Genomic DNA, 14,378 nt, shown 5'->3' with positions numbered 1-14,378 from the left:
AGTGGAAGTGATTAAAATTGGAAAAATGACCACAGCTGGCCTGAAGAAAAGCATGAGTGCAAGCATTGTGCATTCATGTGGCAAATTTGGTAAAAGGAGTTTTGATGCAGTCATGGGCTCTAACAAGACCAGCAGCTGTGAAATGGTGCAGTGCTGGAATTCCAGATTAGTAACTCTGAGCAATAACAGAAGCACCACACACACACACACACACACACACACACACACACACACACACACACACACATTCTGATTCATACATACCCTCACAAACATACACTTACACTCACACACACTCATTCACACATACCCTCACATACTCTTACGCAGCCCCCCCCCCCCACTCTTCCCCATCTTGTTGGCAAATCACTGTATTGCTTGTCCTCTGGAGAGCACTTCATTTATTCACTGATAAAATAACCTGTAACCTACTTCTTTAGACTTGGCAATTTTCTTCATGAGACCAATAGAAGTGGTTAAAACTACAAAAAAATTCCTGGTGGGGAATATGGTTGAGGAAGAGTGAAAAGGGAAGAAATATAGCCAGGGTAGGGCTTGCTAGTGAGCAAAAAGACATAATCATATGAAACAAAGTTTTAATTTTTATTTTACATATTTATACATAAAACTTTCAAGGAACCCTCTGAATCCAACAGAATGTTAATAGCACATCTAAAAATGAACTTCAGGTAGTCAACATTCACAAAATGTTGAAAACTGATTCAAATATACATATTACGGAGAGCTACAACTTCACTACGAGGCAGGCATGGATTTTTGACTTGTATAGCACCGTCATTTACAGTTCTTTAAAACTACAGTGAAGAATGAAAGTAGTCAATGGTAAAATACTGCTTCAACTGAAAATCTCTAAACAAATAAAAATAAAAACTACCCTTTTGGATTTTGTGATGGTGTAAGCACTGTACATTTCTGTAACAATATTTTATTAAAATGCCTGATATTTAGTGGCACAGTAAAAAAAAAAAATTAAAATAAATTAAGAAGCAAAGGCCAGGAAACTGCCCTGCTTGAATGTTGTGGCGTGAGGTGGTCGGCTTATCTAGAGAGAGTATTGGGCTCAGGAGTCGAGAAAAGCGGAGGGAAGGCGGGGCTTCTCTGAAGCTCGTGGGCTCTCGTGTGAGAGAGAGGTTTACCTTTCGGAGGAGGCTGGACGTGTTGCCCTTGGGCTCCTCCGCCAGCCCGGGAGGAGTGGCGCGGGAGACAGAGGGCACGCTACCACATTCCAGACAAAAATCTGGGGAAGATCCACAAAGCTGCCGGCCCAGGCAACATATGGAAAGTGAAAAATTCTCTTGTCCAGGTGAAGTGGCTTGAATGATAGAGGTAAGGGGAAAAAAGGACTGCTCTAGGTCTGGCCTGCGCCAATGGCCATCTGGGAGTGGCCACTCTCCCTCCTAGCCGACAGAAAATGCCTGTTCACAAAACTGCCGGCCTGGGCAACGTATGGAGAGTGAAGAATTGTCTTGTTCAGGTGAAGTGGCTTGAATGATAGAGACAAGAAGAGCAGGGCTGCTCTACATCCGGCCTGCGCCAATGGCCATCTGGGAATGGCTACTCTCCCTCCTAGCAGATGGAAAATGCCTGTTGCACCCCTGTAACAATGAAAACAGAACAGCTCTAAGGCCATACGATGCCAGGAAGAGGACGGGGCAACTATTCTGTTAGACCATGGTGCTGGTCCAAATGCAGTGGGCATTGACGGCAACACTGCTCTCCACTGTGCTGCCACTGGTCAAAATTCAGCTATAGTAGAAGGGCTGCTTTCACACAAGGCAAATATGGAAGAAAGACACGAGGATGACCTCGGACCACTTTCACTTAAGGAGTCTAAAGGAAAGCAAAGAGCAAATGGTGGAACTTTTATTAAATAGAGGCACAAAAGTCGATCAGATGGAAAGCAAAGACCAGCTAACATAGAATGAAGAAGACCTAAAAAGTGTGCTGAAAGTATCAATCTTGGTCTACAGGAATCTATCCAAGTATCAAGAAAAACAAATTCAAGGACAGCGAATGAGAGTTCTGGAGACTAAGAAGCAGAACAGGTGAAGTGGCTTGAATGACAGAGATAAGAAGAAAAAGACTGCTCTAGGTCTGGCTTGTGCCAATGGCCATCTGGGAGTGGCCACTCTCCCTCCTAGCCGACAGAAAATGCCTATTCACAAAACTGCCGGCCTGGGCAACGTATGGAGAGTGAAGAATTGTCTTGTTCAGGTGAAGTGGCTTGAATGATAGAGACAAGAAGAACAGGGCTGCTCTACATCCGGCCTGCGCCAATGGCCATCTGGGAATGGCTACTCTCCCTCCTAGCAGATGGAAAATGCCTGTTGCACCCCTGTAACAATGAAAACAGAACAGCTCTGATTAAGGCCATACAATGCCAGGAAGAGGCCTGGGCAACTATTCTGTTAGACCATGGTGCTGGTCCAAATGCAGTGGGCATCGACGGCAACACTGCTCTCCACTGTGCTGCCACTGGTCAAAATACAGCAATAGTAGAAGGGCTGCTTTCACACAAGGCAAATATGGAAGAAAGACACGAGGATGACCTCGGACCACTTTCACTTAAGGAGTCTAAAGGAAAGCAAAGAGCAAATGGTGGAATTTTTATTAAATAGAGGCACAAAAGTCGATCAGATGGGAAGCAAGGACCAACTAACTTAGAATGAAGAAGATCTAAACAGTGTGCTGAAAGTAGCAATCTTGGTCTACAGGAATCTATCCAAGTATCAGGAAAAACAAATTCAAGGACAGCGAATGAGAGTTCTGGAGACTAAGGAGCAGAACAGGCTGCACAAAACTCCAGCTTGTGGTCGCTGTTTCTGGGCTTTCAGCAAACCTGGAATTAATCAACTCCTGGCCTACATCAGATGATGAAGACTTCAAGATGAAGTGCTCTCTTGTGAAATTGATTTTCCTTCTCTGAATTTAATTTTGTGTGCCACCTACTCTTCAATTTTAGTAGGGGTCTGCCTATCATTATGTTTTTAAGGGAAACCTTGTCTTTTCTATTGTGTGATTCCTTTTATATGAAATTTCCAGAATAAGCGAATCCATAGAGACAGAAATCAGACAAGTGGCTGACAGTGACTGTGGGTGGGCATGGGGAATGACCATTTCATGGGTATGTGGTCGCCTTTTGGGGTGATGAAATGTTTTGGAACTAGATAGAAGTGATCATCACACAACATTGTAAATGTATCAAATGCTACTGGATTTTTCATTTTAAAATAGTTTTTACGTTTGGTGAACTTTACTCACTAAAAAAAAAAAAAGAATACTTCCATAATAACAATCAATCAATCCAATGAAGATCATGGTACACATTTTAAAATAATCCAATGGGCTCATTCAAAACCTGCCTTCTGGTGAAAGGTTCCATTGCTGGTTTGAGACTTTCTTGTTTCTTGAGGTGGGCCCGTGTTGTTGCTGCTTTCCCTCTTGGGACTGCTTTCCCTGTGTCTCATAGATTTGGGGTTGTGTTCTTATTTTACTTGTCTTGAGGTATCTTTTTTTTTTAAAAAAAATGTTTTTATTGATTTTAGAGAGAGAGGAAGGAGAGGAAGAAAGAGAGAGAGAGAGAAACATCAATATGAGAGAGAAACATCGATTGGCTGCCTCTTGCACGCCTCTTACTGGGGATTGAGCCCACAACCCGGGCATGTGCCCTGACCCGGAATTGAACTGGATGGCACTCAAGTAACTGAGCCACACCAGCCAGGGATCAAGGTATCTTTTGATTTCTTCCTTGGTCTCACTGTTAGCCCATTCACTGTTTGGTAGCGTGTTATTTAGCCTCCATGTGTTTGTGTGTTTTTCAGGTGTTTTTTTTTTAATTGATTTCTACTTTCATGCCATTGTGGCTGGGGGTGGGGTGGGAGGTGTGTGGAATGATTTAAATCTTTTTAAGTTCATTTAAGCTTGTTTTGTGGCTTAATATGTGGTCTGTCCTAGAGGGTGTTCCATGTGAGTTGAGGGGAATGTGTGCCCTGCAGTTTTGGGGTATAATGCTCTGAAAATGTCAATTAAATTCATCTGGTAAAATGTGGGGGAAAAAAAGAAAGAAAAAGAAGCAAAGGCCAATCACTGGACACGAAGCTTCAGACATTATCAATGACTAACACTGATGTTTGTTTGTTTCTGCGCCACCTTGCACAACAGCATTTTTACAACCACAGAAGCAAAAAGACGTCTAGCTTGTCCTCTGATGGGATGGCTCCTCTTCACTTCGCAGGCATTTTCTCTGCCATGTGCTTTTGCTGACTTTCGGCATGTCTGCAAAATTAATAAATCAACTGGTTAGTGTGAAGGGGGAAGATCCAAGCTGCTTTCCAATCAACAACTAAAACATCCTCCAAACTGAGGTTCAGTTACTCATAGTGAAATCAGGAAATAGATCTTAATTCAAATGGATTTTCCCTCTTCAGTTTTCTATGCGCAAGTTCTTTTATTTAATGAGCCACTGGATTAACCTCAGACCGGTTAAAGTGCTGTGTTTAAAAATGAGGAGAGATAAGTCTCTGGGATCATTTATTCAACAAATGTTCCCTATGTGCCCGGCACGGCTGCTGACGTGAGGGGTTTGGTGGTGAGTAGACAACGAGGTCTTTGTTTTCACGGAGTGAATATTCCAAAGGAGAGAGACAAGAAAGGAACAAGTAGCAAACAAGGAGTGAGCAGACAGAAAATAAGTGCTAAGCAGAGAGTCAAAACAAGGGCGGGGGAGGGGGCGGGTGACAGAAAGTAACTTCGTGACTACTTTATCTGAACACGTGCACACAGACACACGCATTGGCAAGGCTCCTGACAGGAATCGGAAGCCAGCAATCTAACGCCATTCTTACAAAGCTAATGTCTTCCTAGCAAATGGTAGGCTTTTGTAGATGTCAAGAATGTCCATGTTTGTATACTTTTTCCCCCTCAAATAGTCCAAAGGGCATGATCGTGTCAGTGAGGGTAGGGGTAGGATGGGGTGAATCTTCTTATTCATCCAGGCCTACTAAGGCCTTTGAGCCCAAAGTGTGGTCCACCCGGCATGTGGTCGGTGGAGACGGTGGGAGGAATGGCTAAGCTGCTTCTATCACTTACATGGGCGCTAATTAACCGTCTTCTCAGAGAATGGTGGGGTCTGAAGGCTGCAAAAGACACGTGTTTTGAAGAAAGATAAGGATATTAGGAAATTGTAAATTTGGCAAGAGAAAAGCATCTCGGGGTGTGGCTCCCAGCTGTACCCAAAGGATCGGGCAGTTTTGTGTGCTGCCCTCATCTGGGCGGTCAATGACGTCAAGTTTAACTCGCTGTTCTATGCAGAATGTCTCATATCTATGGTACAGAGACCACAAATATGTTCAGAAACAGGGAAGTCACAATAGAGTCCTTGCCACAGTCAACAGCCCACAAATAATTGGTGATATTCATTTAAGAATAAAGAAACTCAAGAAAAAGATACACTCTTTCCCTAAAAAAAAAAAAAAAAAAAAAAAAAGCTCTTTAACAGACCAACTCATGGCCCTAATTCTATGTATAAAAGAATCTTGATCATATTCATAAAGTAGCTCCTGGGCCCCCCTTAACAAATTCAGTTCAAGAAATATTTTGATGCACAGTGAGCTAAGATTCCACTATTGCTAACTGGATTCTAGTTCTTATGGCAGTTTTAAAATATGTATCTATGAGTGCATGTGCACACACACATGTGTATGCACACACAGAGTAAGGGTTTTTTTCTGAGAAAGAAGAAAAGAACAGATAGGGTATTGCTTTGGGAAATATTTAAAATTGGGTATTATTTACAAGGTTGAAAACAGATATACCATACAACCCAACAATTCCACTTATAAATACTTCCCCAAGGAAAATGAGAACACTAATTCAATGAACACCCATATGTTCATTGCAGCATTATTTACAACAGCCAAGATATGGAAGCAACCTAGGTGTCCATCAATAGATGAATGGATAAGGATGTGGTACACACACACATACACACACACACCACAGAAATATTGTGCAGCAATAAAAAAGAATAAAATCTTGCCATCTGTGACAACATGGATGGATCTAGAGCAGTGATGACGAACCTATGACACGCGTGTCAGAGGTGACATGTGAACTCATTTTTTTGGTTGATTTTTCTTTGTTAAATGGCATTTAAATATATAAAATAAATATCAAAAATATAAGTCTTTGTTTTACTATGGTTGCAAATATAAAAAAATTTCTATATGTGACACAGCACCAGAGTTAAGTTAGGGTTTTTCAAAATGCTGACACGCCGAGCTCAAAAGGTTCGCCATCACTGATAGAGGCCATTAGGCTAAGTGAAATAAGCCAGACAGAGAAGTACAAACACCATATGGTTTCATTTATATGTAGAATCTAAAAACAAAACAAATAAATAAAACAAAAATAGATTCATAGAAACAGAGACCAAAGAGATGATTACCAAAAGGGATGGGTTAGGTGGATGGGTGAAAAGGGGGAGGGGAATATAGTCAATAATATTGTGATAAGTTTGCACAGTGACAAATGATTACTAGAATTAGTGGAGTGATCACATTGTAAGATATAAAAATGTTGAATCATTATATTGTACAGAAACTAATATAACCAATATAAGATTGTATAACAACTATGCTTAATAATAATAATAAGTTTTAAAAATGGTGTATTTCATTAACATCTTAAACAAAGGAGGGAAAAGAGTTTCAGTCCATACAATTAAAAGGTACTCATCAGTTATTTATAGGAAAGCCCTAAAGGACTCCTTTTTATCAACAATCGTTATTGAGGACCTACTATGTACCTGGCAGTCCTTGTCCTCAGCTATGGGGATGCAGCAATGAATGAGAATGGCACCATCTCTGCTTTCAGGGTGTTTACAGTCAGGCAGGGACAGACAGCAGACGATGTAGCACGGATGATTAGGCTCCACATGGGAGTGTCCTACCCTAGTCTCGGGGAGCCAGGGAGCACGTCTCCAAAGAGGCTTCATACAAACCAGTTGTCCTCATTCGGCTGTGCACTGAAATCATCTGGGGAGCTCTAAAACCTCCTAATGCCCAGGCCACGCCACATGATAATTAAATCAGGATCGCTGGGGGTCAGACCCAGGCACCCACACTTTATAACGGTCCCTGGGGTTCCAGTGTGCAGCCAAATCTGAAAGCCCCACAGCCAAGCTCTTCGCCAGTTCAGACCTGGCTGCAAAGCTCTGGGACTGCTACCGCGAGGGACGTTTAAGTACCCTCCTTTTCCCCCATAAGCAAAGTTAAAACCCACCAGTCGGGAATGGACATAAAAACTTCTCCCTACTGACTCCAATTTAAAGGATGCCTCCAACACCTTTAAATTAGCGACTGCTCTTCTTTTAACCCCCTGGTTTTGCCTGCCCTGCTTCCCAGGATCGCACCATCTGAAAGTAGACACAAAACACCACACTGCAATCCCAATAACTTAACCCTCTGAGAGAAGGGGAGCCTCTCAATGTCCTCCTTGCAACGAGTGAGGTCAAAGCTGCTTTGAGGGGCAGAGAACAGCCTCTGCTCCCACAGGCAGATCATAAATTTATCAAAGACTTCACATATTTTTCAAAGATGCAGGTCCCGGGTGTATATTTCAATAGTGGTTTCCCATAATTTTAATACATGCATGCAAACTTCTTAGATTGACAAAAAGGGCTGTATCTTATAGCTATTGGTGCAGTGCCTGAATACATCTGTAGATGGCAATAATATTACTGAGTGTTATTGCAATTTGAGTGTTATTTCAGATGCAGGCAAATATGCTAAGAAGGTACGGGAAGGCCTTCTGGTTTTTTTGGTTTTTGTTTTTGTCTTTTTGTTAGGGATGAGGCAGTATAATATTCAAAGCATACAAAACAGCGTGCTGCCCCTGGATAGGTCTTAAAAAAAAAAAAAAAAGCCTAAACAGAGTTCCATGGCATTTATTTTGCCACCCAAACTATCTTTATAACATCTGCATTTAGAAAAATATTTTCCCCAGCGTCCCACACCGAGAAGGGGTCCTCAGGAGCAATTTCACCACATACGTTTTCAAGCTCCTTTAGGATGGTGGTGGGTCACGTGGCCAATGCCTGATGTTATTGTGACAAGCAGTGTTCTTTCTTTGCTCGGAGAGCCTTCTGCTCTCTGAATACCATTTCAGGGATTAATAGTAACCGTTGCCTCCTGGCTTAAAGACTTCAGATAAACTGTCTATGAAAAGGTGCCTAAGTAAATGTGAGATACCAGGAATGCTCGCAGTATTCTGTGTACTTTCTACACTTTCAGTGACGAGCTTTTCTACAAGGAAAACAAATGCAAGACCTTGGCCAGCATTAGCCTTGTTTCCTTGTCCCCTGGGGAAGGAGGCACTCGTTACCGCTTCACAGAGAGGCGCTTGGAGCCAGGCCCGGCTAGAGACTCAAGTCTTAGCGTCTCCCACCCGGTGAGAGCAATCTGGTGGCACTGGTACTGTGGAAAGATGCCAGTGCCCCTGCCTTCTGGGCATAGCAGATGCGATCAAGAGTCAGGTCACAAACCAGCAAGTGCCATTTTGTGGCACTCACCCCGTGGCGGCTCATCCACTGGAAACTCGCCAGCCTGGATTGGCTTAGAGCCTACTCCCTGGGGCCACGCAGTCTTCCTGGGCCAGAACCGCTGACCGACCTGGGTACGCTCTATGACGGTCCAGTGCCCTGGCGCCTATCACACCGGAGGACGGCTGTGACAAGCAATGCATTTGGAAAGGAGCAGCTTTGGCCACTTCCCCTCCATCTAAACAGCTGACACCAGCAGGGATTAGGTGAGGAGCCCATGGGAGGGAGGGAGAGAGTTCTCCAGAGCTCGCTCTTGCCCTAACTCGTAAACTTCAGACCAGGGCTTCTCTAGAAAGGGCGAAAGATCACCAACCTGGTCAAGTCTTCAATGTCCACCAGCATGGCGTCCTGTTCCGTGTGCAGCTCATCTCGGATGAGCAGCAGCTGGACCAGCTCTTCATTCAAGCCTGGGGCAGAGAGAAGAGAGCACTTAAAAACAGGCAGGACTGCATCCAAGTAAGACTGCATCCAGGTCAGAATGGATAACTATTTCTGGGCACATGTATCACAGATCTATCTATCTATCTATCTATCTATCTATCTATCATCTATCTATATCATTTCTGTTAAAATTTAGAATTTTTATATGAGCTTCTCATAAGCTCAGGGGAAGCCATCAATTTGAGAACATGACTAATCTGCATAATTATAAGAGTGTTGGAAGGAAAGGAGTAAAGTAGAAGGGATTTCCAAGTACATTAACATTAGAGTGTGAAAAACTGCTCACTATTAGGGAAATAGCTTGTTAGTAAAAGTGGCGTTTTGTTTGAAAAACAAAAAACAATGTGAGCAAAAATGTCTGGGGTTTATTAAGTTTTCCACTGCACCTGCCACACTGAGAGTCGGAGGGGCCGCCGGGCCTGACTCAGGTGCCTCAGGGATGCTCCGGGCTTCCCACGGCCCAGGGAGGAGCAGCCCCGTGTGCAGGTTGCTCTGGGGAAAGTATTAGCTCAAGCGGTCGGAAAGCCAGGGTGTAAGGCCTGAGGAAATCAGCCCCGAAGTCTCTGGACAACAGGTGCCAAGGGAAATATTCCTCAGGGCTTATGCTGGGGAAAAAAATGCAAGGACACATTTCTCATCTTCCTGAAATCAGTGAACGGGTCAATCCGGCTTCTGCCTCTGAAGGGGATGAACAAGCAAGGGCTCTCTCCTGCGTTTTCCCCTCAGTTCAGCTAAGAATCAAAGCTTGTGAGTCTGGACACATGGACACAAGGGGAGAACACCCGTTTAGCGAGAGCCCTGGGCCCGGAAACCAAAGAAAGGAAGTGGATACTCAGCCAGGTCCCCCTGGGAAATGCTTTTAGAGATCCTGACTTCAAATGATGCATTTGTCTGCCTTTAGTTCAGACTAGTTTCCAATTTTAAAAAGAAAGGGAGGGAAAGAACCATACAAAGAGGCCTGATACATCATCAGCCCCTGAAAAGGACGAGATGGCAACTTATTAGTATTTAAAAATCCAAGGAAGATGCTTCAGTCCTAAAATAGCACTTGACAGAGTAACACTCCCAGTAATTTACTCAACTAAATTAAAATGCAGAGTTTTTATAAATCCACCGAATCTATGGTTTCTTAATTAAAATGTGAAACTCTTTCTCTCAATTTTATTTTATTAAAAATATTTTTACGATTAAAATTTTTTTATGTTGACATTATTGCTGACTCCCCCATCACCCCCTTTGCCCACCCTCACTTCCCTCAGCCTCCCCCCCCCCCCCCGCTCCTCCCTCAGCCTCCCCCTCCCTTGGCCTTCACCACACGATTGTCCCTGTGCATGGGGCAGGCATATATGTTCTTTACTAATCCCTTCGCCTGCTTTATCCAGCCACCCCACCGCCCTCCCCTCTGGCTCCTGCCAGCCTGTGCCATGTACCTATTATCCATGCTTCCAGTTCCATTTGTTCATTAGATTCCACATATTAGTGAGATCAATGGTATTTGTCTTTCTCTGACTGGCTTATTTTGCAGATGAAAGAATTCTTTATCTCTTCTTGATTTTAAAACAATACTGAATATATTAACTTGACACTGAAGATGTCCAATTCTAATTTTTCCAATGTGTTCTTGGGGTAGGCTTTTATGCTAGTACCCAGTACAGTGCCTGCATCGTGCATAGGAATTTTTTCCCCATATGAAGTTTTTAACTTCTTATTATGGGAAATTCCAAACTGATACAAAAGCAAAGAGCATAGTTTAAGAATGCCCCATGCAACTAGCTTCAACTAGCCAATCTTGACGCAGCTCTCTCCCTTTCTCCTAGTGGACTATTTTAAAGCAAATTCCAGACATCATATTATTTCATCTATTGGTGCTTCAGTATATATTTCTAAAAAATTATAGGGCTCTTTTTAAAAAATATTACCACAACCACAATATCTTCATCGTATCTGAGTAAATAAATATTTAATAAAACATTTAGTCAGTGTTCAATTTCCCCACTTAGCTCCTAAAAATGCTTTTTATAGTTAGTTTGTCTGAATGCATTTGGTTGGCATATCCCTTAGGTGGCTTTATCTGTAAGTGCCACCATATGTTCCAGAGGATTCGTGAGCCCATCTGGCCTAACCACTCTGGCCAGGTGGGCATGCTCTCTCCTTCATCGGGCCAAGCAACGGACCTTCTCTGCACCTCTAATCAGTGCGAGCGAGCGCCACTCACTCACTACCCCTCCCCACTGCAGTTATTCTGGGGGAAACAGGCCCACATTTCATCACCCTGTAATTTTCACATATTGGTCCTATCTAATCTTACCACCTGGAGGAGTACAACAGATAAGTCGACTTTGATTTGATGACCCCAAATGAATGTATGTACCAGTAAAGTTGAGGATATCATTGTATAACAAATGACCTGTAACTACTAAATTGTATTCTAGAAATAGGTGTTGCAAGCCAGATGCTTGCCAAGTGCTTGCTATTTAAAATAAATAATAAGGACCTAACCTTGAAAAATTCTTAAAGTTTCTGAATATTTCTAAGGAGAGAGAGAGAGAGAGAGAGAGAGAGAGAGAGAGAGAGAGAACGAACTTGCAGGCACACCCACAGGAGGAGCACAATGAAATGCTGAACAAAGGGTCTAAATTGAGGAAGTGGTGCTGTCCCATTGCATTTCCCACTTATTACTCCATTTTCAAGCACACCTGACACTTACTTTCTATCTGAGAATGGAGATCATTGACTATGACTTGTAGCTGCCCAATAGTCATGTCCCTCAGGTCAGCGGGCTTTAAACTCCTCTTCATCAAGCATTCGCTTATATGAGGCATGTGTGGCAGCTGCAGAGACAGAGGGATGGGATGGACGTGTGAACAGAGCAGCAAGTACATTGAACCCAAGACCCAGTTTCCCCCATAAAGACCGCCCCTCTCATTCACCCACTTTCAAGTTCTGGGCTTAAAAGCTTTCCCAGTCTAACTTTCTCAACGAGAGGCCCTACGTACTACAATGTCTGGAACACTATCAGCATCAAAATGCTACCCTACGCAAACCAAAAGCTTTCAGACTGGCTCTTACACAGGCTGTGACAACCGTGAGTCCATTATTCTATACATAAATGAATTACCAGGGAGCTCAAATAATATCGATGACATGGATGAAATTAATAATATCAGCTATGTATTAATGCATAGCATGCCACAAGCACTGTGCTCTGACACGGGTGTTATTGTTTATACCCATTTTATAGATGAGAAAGCTGAGAGTTATGTAACCTGACCAGAGCCCCACAGTAGGGCAGTGACAGAGACAGATTTAAACTCCAAAGTGCCGGGCTCTTATCCACTATGCTACACTGTCTTTGTTGGAAGGTGGGACTGAGAGCATAGCAGTAGTGAGTCTGCCACAACCAATAGGTTCTTAAACTGAAATTGCTTTAAAGGAATTTAAATAGTCCCATGACAGCTAATATTGTCCCTAACAAACAAAGTAGACCTGAATCAAGAACAAAGTTTACTTTTGTGAAATCTGCTGCTTATGTATCTTTCAGTGATGCAGCAGAAAGGAAAAGGAAACAAACATTTCTCAATGACAGTATTTCTTACAAACTGCCTCGGAGAAACCCAAGTTTGCATAACTCGGGTAAAGGAGCGGGACAGTGCCAACCCTTTGCAGCCACCAGGCACTCGCTTGCGTTTCAGTGTCTGCTACTTACTAGGTCAGCGACGGGAGACTTTTTCCTGTTCTGTTTTTCCACTTCTACTTGCATTTTGGCCATGGGTTTGGCCATGGCGAGGGCCATTTTGGCTTCAGCTTGCAATTTCTTTTGCCTGGTGAGGAAATCCATATCATCTAGGGATTCAGATTCCTCTTCAGTAGTGTCTCTATCGGAATAGGAAGAGCTCTGTTTGCTCTGCGAAGGGAAAAAGAGCAGCCCTGAGCGTTGCATGCCGGGTAGCACCTGGGGAGAGGGGCCAGAGCATCCCCGAGCCCTCCCGAGACTCCCCTCCGTCCACTCAGCTCGCTGCACAATGTTATCTGTACCAGTCTCAACTAAAAAGGTAGTTTATTGCCTCAGTGTCAATACCAGACTGTGATTTTTAGCATAAAGAGTAGCAGAATCCTATCTAATAAAAGAATAATATGCAAATTAACTGTCACACCCTCACTCCATCACTCTGTCACAAAGATGGTGGCGGCCACGGAGCTGGAGCCAGCAGGAGGTTTGGTTGCCCCGGCGCTGGAGGAAGCCAAGCTTCCCGCCTGCCCTGGCTGGCCCTGAGCTCTGCTCAAGGCTACAAAGTTTCAATTATAGAAGATAAATAAATCCCAGATACCTGCTTCCAGCCCGCTGCTGTGGCCAGCCTGAAAAAGGCCATCAGCCCCTCACCCAGGCTGGCCAGGCACCCCAGTGGGACCCCCCAACCCCCACCCTGAAGGGGCTGTGGCCAGCCTGCAAACAGCCCCTCACCCAGGCTAGCCAGGCACCCCAGTGGGGACCCCCACCCTGAAGGGGGTGTGACCAACTGCAAACAGCCATCAGCCCCTCACCCAGGCTGGCTAGGCACCCCAGTGGGGACCCCCACCCTGAAGGGGGTGTGACCAGCCTGCAAACAGCCATCAGCCTCTCAGCCAGGCTGGCCAGGCAACCCAGAAGGACCCCTACCCTGATCTGGGACACTCTTCAGGGCAAACCAGCCGGCCCCCACCCATGCACCAGGCTTCTATCCTGTATAATAAAAGGGTAATGTGCAAATTGACCCTAACAGCAGAACGACTGGGAATGACTGGTCACTATGACACACACTGACCACCAGGGGCAGACGCTCAATGCAGGAGATGCCCCCTGGTGGTCAGTGTGCTCCCACAGGGGGAGCTCTGCTCAGCCACAAACCAGGCTGATGGCTGCCAGCACAGTGGTGGTGGCGGGAGCCTCTCCCGCCTCCTCAGCAGCACTAAGGATGTCCGACTGCAGCTTAGGCCTGCTCCCCACTGGCAAGTGGACATCCCCCGAGGGCTGCCGGGCTGCCAGAGGGATGTCTGTCTGCCAGCTTAGGCTCAATCCCTGGGGGAGTGGGCCTAAGCCAGTAGGTGGACATCCTCTGACGGGTGCCAGACTGCAATAGAGCACAGGCCGGGCTGAGGGACGCCCCCCCCCCTAAAGTGCACAAATTTTTGTGCACTGGGCCTCTAGTAAATAAATAATAGGAGAAACAGATTTATGACACGCTTGAGACATTTCTTTGATTTGGTCTCAAAAGACACAACAATGTATTTAACCCAGAGCTAAGGCAGTGTGTTGCTCTCTGGAGTGGACAGGACCTCA

The 14,378-nt window shown here is 44.5% G+C and overlaps 1 protein-coding gene across 6 annotated transcripts in view; it reads right to left on the bottom strand.

Moving 5' to 3' along the window:
* Positions 1-584: 584 nt before the first annotated feature.
* SCHIP1 (schwannomin interacting protein 1) overlaps positions 585-14,378 on the bottom strand; it is a 118,890-nt gene continuing 105,096 nt past the window's right edge. For all 6 annotated transcript variants that reach the window (XM_059686903.1, XM_059686905.1, XM_059686906.1 and 3 more), the window contains 4 exons: positions 12,768-12,965; positions 11,769-11,892; positions 8,934-9,027; positions 585-4,296 (listed from right to left, as the gene is read on the bottom strand). In XM_059686903.1, coding sequence (XP_059542886.1) covers positions 4,245-4,296; positions 8,934-9,027; positions 11,769-11,892; positions 12,768-12,965 — 468 coding nt within the window. In that variant the 3' untranslated portion in view covers positions 585-4,244. The remainder of the gene's footprint in view (positions 4,297-8,933; positions 9,028-11,768; positions 11,893-12,767; positions 12,966-14,378) is intronic.

Source organism: Myotis daubentonii, chromosome 3, assembly GCF_963259705.1.
Source record: "Myotis daubentonii chromosome 3, mMyoDau2.1, whole genome shotgun sequence".
Classification (NCBI taxonomy): Eukaryota; Metazoa; Chordata; class Mammalia; order Chiroptera; family Vespertilionidae; genus Myotis; species Myotis daubentonii.
This window is presented reverse-complemented; position numbering and strand designations above follow the sequence as displayed.